The sequence below is a fragment of the Brassica oleracea genome, chromosome C4, assembly GCF_000695525.1.
Source record: "Brassica oleracea var. oleracea cultivar TO1000 chromosome C4, BOL, whole genome shotgun sequence".
Classification (NCBI taxonomy): Eukaryota; Viridiplantae; Streptophyta; class Magnoliopsida; order Brassicales; family Brassicaceae; genus Brassica; species Brassica oleracea.
Genome location: NC_027751.1, coordinates 14,381,181 through 14,391,441, shown reverse-complemented (window position 1 = coordinate 14,391,441; position 10,261 = coordinate 14,381,181). Strand labels below are relative to the sequence as shown.

The 10,261-nt window shown below is 33.5% G+C and overlaps 1 protein-coding gene across 1 annotated transcript; it reads right to left on the bottom strand.

Annotated features, from left to right (window-relative positions):
- Positions 1-6,315: 6,315 nt before the first annotated feature.
- On the bottom strand, positions 6,316-8,645 carry LOC106340943 (expansin-A6-like). Its single transcript, XM_013779767.1, has 3 exons — positions 8,363-8,645; positions 7,719-8,037; positions 6,316-6,809 (listed from the first exon to the last, which is right to left on the bottom strand). Exons 1-3 carry the CDS (start codon positions 8,514-8,516, stop codon positions 6,500-6,502), a joined length of 783 nt encoding a protein of 260 aa, XP_013635221.1. The 5' UTR covers positions 8,517-8,645; the 3' UTR covers positions 6,316-6,499.
- Positions 8,646-10,261: the final 1,616 nt, after the last annotated feature.

Genomic DNA, 10,261 nt, shown 5'->3' with positions numbered 1-10,261 from the left:
TGCATATAGTATGATAGACTAAGTAAATACTTAGTAAAAGAAGTTCTATAAGAACAATTCAAATCAGTCCATGTATCTTTATAGAGAAATTCGAATTTCTTGTGTTTATTTTATACTAAGCAGCCCAAAGAGGGGTTATTTGGTTTTGTTGATTGTTTTCAAACACGTTATGCAATATCTTGGCAATCCATATCATTGAAGCAACAAAAGCACGTGGGACTGTAATACCTTGTAGTATCACGCGGAAAGCATAGCCATAGAAGAGGCAAGCCGTGGGTGTGTGTGTCTTGAGATCCATGACTCAACAGACCAGCCCGTCATTATTACACGAAGACATACCAGCTCGACTTAATCACCTTTGGAGCTCCCGGTTGGATTATAAGCATACATTACCAAACTCGGCATATGTGGACTATAAGAGTGTTTTGGTCGAGGTCCGGTCAGAACATCGGATGGTCGACGACAAAGAAGCGTATCCTTCCCAAAGTTTCCTTCACCCACGCATTGCAAAGGCAGGAGAGGTACAAGTAATTCAAGTTCATTCAAGTAACAATTCAGAAGATCTATTCATCAAGTGAGGTTCAAATCAGGGGGAGTAATACGTGTTGTACTCTTTTTCCTTCACCATGGTTTTGTCCCAATTGAGTTTTCCTGGTAAGGTTTTAATGAGGTAACATCCAAAGCGTATTACAAGTTCTAATGGTTATAGCATCCATGGGGGAATGTTATAAATCTTATTGTGGATGGCCCATAACCATAGCATATTCCAAGACCATACTCGGCCCATACACATAGGAGGCTAAGTCTTTGGAATGTTTTTCTTTTCTCTTGTTTTATTAGTTTTCCTAATCCTAGTTGGTTTAGGTTTTGGATACTTTCCATATTTTTATATCTTGTAATCGAACCATATGTTTTATGAATACAAACAACATTTTCGTAATTATCTGATTGCTTGTGTACAAAATTTCACTATGATCTATTTCGTTTTAGCCCTTCAAAGCTAATCCAACAAAATCCCAGGATTCTCATTCACTTTTTATATTCTTAGATAATTCAAATATTTATGACCAATCAATTAATTCTTTACTTTTATTTCAAGTATAGTCACCAACAATGTGATTAAAGTAAGCGTTTACAAATTGAATAATGGGTAACCCATCAATTATGTGAAATCTTTTTAGTGAATTTGCTAGACTAATGTAAAACGATCTTTTTGCATAAATAATGTAGAGACAAAACTGTAAAAAAGTTTATGTTTCTTGCATGTAATTTTACAAGTAACTCGATACCATATATCATTTACTCTCTTTTTTTTTTTTGCGAACAAAATGACTAATATCTTATAGTTTAGTGCATCTACTCAAATTATTTTCATTCAATGCTGAAGCAAATCAAGTTCGTCTAAAATCGAGTTGATCTTAGAGTAATCAAAAGAACCGAGAGAAGAAAGATGACGGCTCGACCAGTGTCTGCAGCTACCAGTGCTTCGGCTGGTCAGACGAGATAGAAGCGAATCAGATGACATGTTCATGAATGCTTGAACCTGCATTCCCTTTGTAAATTAACTCTATTCAGTACTAAAATTTTCCCTTGTAACCTGTTCTTGGGACTTACTAATATAGTAGAGTACATTCTTTTAAAAAAATAAGATAACGTACCCAATGTTCATGTTACAATATAAAGGTCTACAAGAAGCATTACAAACCGCTATTACTGCTTTTTTACCGTAATCGGTCCTAACAGAAGAACACTTATCATCTGCTTCTGCTCCTTCTACTTTCAACAAACTTCTAATTTAACCCCAAAAGAAAACTCATTAAACATTTAAAACCCCACATGCTAAAGCACCATGAACTAGGCCTGGGCACGGATCGGATATCCGGGTTTTTGAAGGTATTTGTGATTTGCTTTGTATGTCACGGATATCTAATTTTTCGATTTGCTTTGCTTTGGAAAAATACGGATATTCAGAAAAACGGATATCCGGAAAATAAATAGATATTTGCGGATATTTATGAATACTTACGGATATCTCATATGTTTTGATTTATACAAATAATCTTAAAAATTTGATACAAATTTGTTTTGTAAAATATTTTTTTGCATGATATATATGATAAAAATTAAAAGAAGTAGTGAATCTACATATTTTGTAAATATTTTTGAACTTAGTTAACAATTATAATAACACAAAACTTAAGAAAAAAATTATAGGTATCATAAATGTGTTCTCTTCCTTTTATGTAATATTTTTATATACGTAATAATGTGAATATAATTTATCAAATCATATGTTAGAATGATATTTTATACATTAAAAACTGTAAATGTAATCAAGATATACATGTATATATATATTGTCGGATCGGATATCCGCTTTCCAAAGTTTTAATATTTGTGATTTGCTTCGATTTTAACGGATTTTGATTTTTAGTATTTGCTTTGATTCGAAAGTTTACGGATACCCGGAATTTTCGAATCGAATCGAAACAAATAACGAATCGAATCAAATTTAACGGATAAAATATCCAGTCCTACCATGAACCATTTTAAGCCACTGTTCCACTTTCACACACCCCAACGAAGACGACAGCAAAAAGAAAACCCATCGGAGATAGAAATTAGGAGTTTTTAGTGGTCTGGAAACATGAAAATAGTATTATATACATTGTAACGTCTTTAAATTAATACTGTATAAATCAATATACACTAAAAATCTCTATAAAATAATATAATTTTATAATCTCAAATTGAATTTTTGGTTCAATTAGTATATCGATAAATTAATATCTCTATAAATTAATAAAAAATTATAGTTTTGGTGTAATCCCAACTTTATTAATTTACCGGAGTTTCACTGTATATTATAATTTCTCGATTACTAGTTGCCTTCGGCTTTGGAAATTTTGATAGTTATAATAACTAGAGATTTTGCTTGGGCTACGCCCGGGACTATACAAATAACATATATTTTATATGTATATTACAATATATACTTCTATGTTATAAAATATAAATAATAAATTGAATTAAAATGAGTAAAACTCACAGTTTGTTGTCTTCTACTATCTAAAATATGTATGGGATAGTGAACAATGTGAAATGAATAAAGAATTTGTTAAACCTAAGTTATTCTCAAAAATGTTTTTTTACATATTTAGTTTATTATAAAATATATTATTAATCTCAACATCACATATTTTTTCGGTTATATGTGTTATTTATATAATGTGTATGTTTTTATATGTCTCTCATTTAATATTTTATAATATATTTCCTTATGATTAAAATCTGTTCTTTAAATTATAATTAGTAAAGCTGATTTAAATACTCATTGATTTAAATAAAACAACATTTAAAAATGTTTATGTGTTAAATACACTGAAAATTCTCTGAAGATATTATTATTTACTATATTATTATTTTTATAAACCAAAAATATCTTACAGTCTAGCTATAGTTTAAATATTATTTTTGATTAAAACTCGATGTTAAATGATAATCTAAATATTTTCAATAGATATTCACATTTTATTGAACTTTGATTATTAAATATTAGTTGGTTTTACAATTAGTATTTTTTAAAATATAATCAGGTTATTACACTTTTATTAAAAAAAAAAAATTTTACATACCAATTGGGGGAATTTTGCATATACTTTCAGTCCAATAATATGATTGAAAACATTATTTTCATATTATTTTTTGTTTCCAGTAAAAACATTCTACAATCTTGTACTAATATCACAAATTGAGAATATCAATTATTTCTAATTCGATATAGCCTTGTTGATATTTATCTCCGTTTAATTTTTTTAGTGATTTAGACGATTAGTTTTTTTACTTCAAGTTAACTTTAATATTTGTTTTGTTAATTAACTTCATACACTATTTTGACTTTTAAACTTTCTTTATTTTTTTGTGAACTGGAATTAAAAAACATTTGTTGGCCTATTATTGGTTAATGTGGTATTAGTTTGTCTCCTTTAATAGTTTCCTCAAATTTTCTTACTATTCTTGTATGGTATTCAACCTTGGACAACACATAGTTCAGACGATGTTTTTTTTTTGACAGTTGATTTACAGTTGCAATTTATTATTGTGCTTGTTACTGAATGGCTATCGATTAAGTTCTTCAAACCAAAGCCTAAGTCAATTTCTCCATTTCCGTAACCCAACTCTCTAGGGGAATAATATCCTTTCGTGAGTCTTGGACCATTTGGAATCCTTTGTGGCTCTATCCTTATGATGTCCCTCGAACATGCACGCTCTCAAACATTACCTTTTTGAGCTTTCAATTCGACTTTACGTTGCCATGATCCTTTGAGATCATATTTTTCCTTTTCTTTAGTTTTAGTGATCTTTCAAAGAAACACTTGTGCACTTTGTCCCCGACATGTTGAAAAACGCAGAGCATGGCCAATAACAAATATGAAGTGAAGCATGACCAGTAAAAAATATAAAAGGCCTAATGAACATATTCTTGATTTTATAAAATAAAATTACAATTTTGAAGTGAATAATGAAGGAAGTAATAAACCTTTTGAAAATAGAATTACCTGTATTTCTTCATGGGATAAAATCCTATTATGTCCTAAGCCAAGAATATTATTTTTAACAGACCATGTGATATGTGATGCATGTGAGAGCTTTTACAATTGTAAATTTATCTTTGGTAATTCTTTGTTTCTTCGTCGGCTAAAGTCTTCCCATTCAGTCCGGTTTGATTGTCAGACCTGCCCAGAAAATAAACATTGCAATTTAGACATCTGACACAGAACATCACATTTAGATTGAAATATGGCCCTACTGATTACTTAGCTATCTATCTATCAATAAATGAAAAGAGATATGAAATGAGTGAAGAAAATATGTTTAGGCCATGTTTGGCAGATGATTGTATATGATAAGATAGTTGCCTTGATAACTTCCAAACTTCCTCCGCGTGAAAGCATACCTACTAAATCAGCTCTCTTAGTGTCTCATCTTCATCCAAAGAGTTATAGATCGCTAGAAAATAATTAGAAAGATTCAGATAAGCACATCTATTGTACACAGCAGAATTAGAGTTGAGAACAGCCTGTGACAAACACATAACCAGACTTGCATGATAAATGAAAAACTGACTTAGAAAAATTATAACTTCTATTCTCTGTTGACACAATGGGTTTTGAATGGGATTTCTCTTATGGTTTATATACAGTTAACACAGTTTGAATCTAAATACATTATCCTAAATAAAAGAAATTCTTACAGAATTAATGACATCACGAAGTGTGCATCCTGAGTCCAATAAGATATATACTCTGGTGGGCGCTTGTTTGTGCTAGAAGCATGCCTGCTCGTAGAAAGCATGGCTTACCACCTGCGGAAATGAAAATTTAAATATTACATTTACTTGTTAGGCATTTTGTAGGTCCAATCACAAGCCTGAATTCCTTTGCAGACACTACAAAAGCACATAACGCAAGATCGTATGACTCCTTTAAGCCCTCTAGCCCTTGCCTCTGTCATCTACCATGGTGACATACACATCAGCTATATAGAATCCTTTTTGTCACACGAAAGGGAAACAAAAACTGAAAGCCACCATACATACCTTTAACCCTCGAAGATAGTTCACAGTTAGTCCCTCAAGTATTCTAAAATCTAGAAGTTCTTTAACATAGTAAAATAAGAAAATCCTCGTCGACCACGTCAGGGATATCGAAGAGTCTGTTAGACACAACGATTTGAGAATTAATATTTGATGTTTATTGTTTATTTAAATGAAATGCAAGCTATATGCATTATAAATCAAACACGGAGATGAACAGATAACACCGATACACATTTTTTCCGCGACTTGTAAAAATAGTATAGGGTTATGTTAATCAGTAAAAGATCATACCTACTTGTTGAAGAGCTGCAGTTCAAAGCCAATACGGAGCTCCCTGTTTCTTGACTCCCGTAAGTGGAATAAACTGAAGAGTAACTCTGAGTCAGAGAGGCCTGGTGTGATGGCGTTGAAAAATAGAGCCGCCAGAGACTTGGCTAGAAATTTTTCCGATTGAGTTTGCCTTGCAGGAGGACGTTTTATGGATGTTGTTGAATGAGCTTGGAGGTCGGAAAAGGTCTTTATATAGGAGGAGAGACATGGGGAGTCATAACGATCATATGTATTAAAATTAAAGGAGTGTAAGAGAAAATCGATAGAAGAAACTGGTTGGACTTAACTATAAAGTAACGGTGAAACACATAGACGATAGGTTTTCTAGGCTTTGAGACGATGAAGACAAGTGAATAAGTCAGAGAGATCGTGAAACTTGGGCCACATCAAATAACAGTCCATATTATTTCGCATGGTTATATTTTTGATGACATGGCAGATAAGTGCATTTTGATTGGTGAATTATTTAATCTGATGTGGACACCTTAGGTGTTGAGCTTATTTTCCTTTTAGTATTGTAAGATACATAGAAAATACTAATAAATGGGGATATTGGTATATGATTCGCCTCTAGACTCTGAAGTTCTTTCCCATGAATGTCTGTCCAAACTGCCAATGAGCGGGAGCGATGTTCCATGACGTGGAACTTCGACGGTCGCTGCCTGTGACTCTAAAAGAAAGTGCTTGACCAACTAAAACAGAGTTTGATTGCCAGTTTTGCCCCCAGTTTCGGCTCATGGTCATCCACGAAGTTCTTGTTCCTTTCACGCTCAGCCGCACTATGTTTCCGGCGCCGGCAACGTTTGTGACCAGAACCAAGTTGAAGTAACGGAAACCGTTGATTGTGAACCTCATTCCTCCTATCTTCCGACATGGCACTCTGTAGTAATTAAAAGAAAAGGGTATTTACGTCATTCATGGTTTTCTATAAAATTAAGTTACAAAACGCGTGTTGACTATAGAGATGCACATTCATTATAAGATAGCTGTGTAATACTTTAGGATAGCTGTTGGAGGGACAGTGTCGTCCTTTTGTACAAAATAAGATCTTTGTAAGATTTGGTAAAATTGGCGCGTACGAAACCCGACATAAATGCTACTACACCCACTCGTGCCAAGAATCAAAGAACAAGACTTTTCAATCAAACCATAGTATTTCTATAATGTTACGTTTCATACCCCGAACTTTAATTACTAAAAGATTAACCTAATATAGAAAGTAAGATTTATAAAACTCCCTAAAACTCATACTTCTAGAAAATTTAAGTTTAGGATCAGCCAAAATAACCTTACTTTTCAAATTCTCAAAGTACTTAACTAATTATTGAATTCCTCTAGTCGTTCAGAAGGATGAGCCAAAATAACTAAATAAGCCTACTTTTTCAAATTCTCAACGTCCTTATTGAGTTCCCATACTTATTAATTGTTATGTTTCATACCCCCCAAAATTTTAATTGTTCTCCATTAAACCTAGTCGTTCAGAAATTTTAGACGCAGACTTCTTAACTGGACCCATATATTTACTAGATGTTGTTTATTGCCCCCAAACTATTAATTCGGCCGATACTAATCACAATCGGTCAGAATCAAGACATAAAACTTCTCAACCGCACCCCTAAACTTAAACAATATTACGTTTCACACCCACACACACAGACATAATCTTAAAGTTACCAAAAGTGAATATAATTTTGTCTTAATTCAAGCCATTCAGAGACTCTCAGCTACCCTGTTGAGCTTAAACTGATGAGTTCAACTCAAATAAACACTTTAAATTGATTTTTCTTACCGGCGGAAAGAGACGGGGACAATTCCGGCGCGATACTCGGCAATCTTGAGGAACATAGGCATAGCAAGGTCGAAGTGAGGCCTAGGAGGGTTGCACCATCCGCCATTGTCACTGGGCTGAGCAAAGTTCGGCGGGCAAAAGTTGGTTGCAGTGACGAAGATTGAAGGGCTACCTGAGTGACACCACTTAGGATCACTCGCGCATTTGAGCTCGAAACAAGCGCCGCAACTGTAACCGTTGTTGAACAGAGCCGTGCTTAAAGCCGCTGTGTTCACACCGTAGCCTTGGCTGTACAAGTTACCGTACCCACACGCACCTCCTGGTTCATATATTGAAGTTGAAAGCTTTGAGGATAAAAATCAAGAATCTACAATATCCCAGATTCTAACATATATGGTAAGGTTATAATTAGACAATGTGATAGGTTTTGTTAGCATTAATGAACAAAAAAGATGGGAACTTTAAGTTGGGTTTTGTATTAAAGTTGAAAGTGTGAAACCATTATTTGGTGTAAAAGTTAACATCCTCAAAGATTTCAACAATGTGGTACAAAAAAAAAGATTGGATGCAACAAAAGATTGGAACTTTAGGTTTACAATGATGAGAAAATGTGAAAAATAAAAAGAGAAGAGAGACACACATACCCATGGTGCCAGAAGCATCGGAGCCACCATAGAAAGTAGCATGAGCAGTTTCCCAACCACCTCCATTGTAAACTCCTGGGATTTTTGCTTCAGTAATTGTTATGAAATCCGCAAGAATTGTGAGAATACATAAAACCAAACCCAGCATTTTCATTTTTGATAGGGGAAGAAAGATTAAGCAAATATAGAGAGAGACTCTGTCAGATGGAGGCAAGAGGAAGAAGAAGAGACTATTGGAGTGTTCTCATGTGTATTCACTTTTGGTAACTTTAAGATTATGTCTGTGTGTGTGGAGGTGTATTTATATATAAATAACATTACGCATTAATAAATATTTTATTTTACTTGACTCGTAAAATATTCTCTTATCTTTATCGTTACAGGAGTTTTAACATGATTTGGATTTATGACAAAGTAAGAAAAAGGATAATACGTTTTAAAAGAAGATTTTGTATGTCTCATGTACAAAAGTCATGTCTGCAATACAAATCAATTACCACGATATGTTTGGTCCTTGCTCTTCCTCCTGTGTGTGCATCAGAAAATATGTCTATTGCCAATGTCGAGCGCGGGTAACAGAGCGTGTTTTATACCACCCAATCATAATTGATCTTGTACGGATAAAGGCGATGTTGCTCCACTCGGGTTTGATAAAGATATGCTAACCCTCTGCTCAATCGCGTAGGGACGACCACTCTCTTGTTGCTATCAATAGTTTCGCCTGCTGCTAAATCTTCAGTCGCTCTGGACCTATGATAAATATTGATATGCGTGTCACTGTATGTAATGTGGATTTTGGTAACTAGTGATATGCGTATGGAATATTGGAATGTACTGAGTTTAACAAATTCTTGTAATAGCTAAATTACTTTTTCTTTTAAGAATTAGAGCTTATAACCATTCCTAAATACTGGGCTAGAAAAAATTCTGTGTTTTTTTTTGCATTACCTAATAATTTGAAACATTTTCTAGTTATAATAATGATGATGATGGTTGTATTACGTAACTATGATGAGATATGTTTTATAATGTTCACGGGTTTGCATATGAAACACTATTTTTTTGTCTACACGATACACTAATAAATACTATGATAATTTCCAAATACTTTTACTTAAAATTCATACATCATCATTAGGCCTGGGCAAAATAACCGGAACCGAAAAACCGAACCGGAACCGAACCGAAATACCCGAAACTGGAACCGGACCAATACCCTCAAATACCCGAACGGTTCCTATATTTTTATATCCGAAATAACCGAACCGAACCGCAACCGAACTGAGAACCGAACGGGTATCCGAATATATAAAAATATTAATTATATATACATATAACATCACTAAATATATATTTTTAATTTAAAATTCTATTAAAAGTATTTGAAAATAGTTGAGGATAACTAAATTATTATAAAGTATCCAAACTAACCGAAAGTATCCGAAACTATCCGGATGGTATTATCCGAAATATCCAAAGTAATCCGAAATATCCAATTTTTTTTATCAAATCATCCTAATTATTTGATATTTTACTTTAAATAACCAATATTTTATCCAAATTATCCGAACTACCCGAACTATCCGAACCCGAACCGGATCCAAATGAGAACCGAACTTTTTCCGGTTCCTACATTTACTATCCGAACCGAACCGAACCCGAAACTATCCGAACCGAACCGAACCGAAAATAGGTCAAGTACTAAATGGATCCTCTAACCCCTATCTGAACTACCCGAAACCCGAAATACCCGAACCGAACCGAACCGATACCCGAAATGCCCAGGCCTAATCATCATAATGAAGGTGTATTAGTATCTTAAATCTTAAATCAAAACCAAAGAAAACATTATCGTTTAAGTATCACATTCACACCTAATACCTTTCTTAAGAATATTTT

Excerpts from the sequence above, each read along its gene's own strand:
- LOC106340943 (XM_013779767.1), bottom strand. The coding sequence starts at position 8,516 with ATGAAAATGCTGGGTTTGGTTTTATGTATTCTCACAATTCTTGCGGAT. Across the intron at positions 8,038-8,362 it reads CGATGCTTCTGGCACCATGG|GAGGTGCGTGTGGGTACGGT; the intron begins GTATGTGTGTCT and ends TATATGAACCAG. Across the intron at positions 6,810-7,718 it reads GTCCCCGTCTCTTTCCGCCG|AGTGCCATGTCGGAAGATAG; the intron begins GTAAGAAAAATC and ends TAATTACTACAG.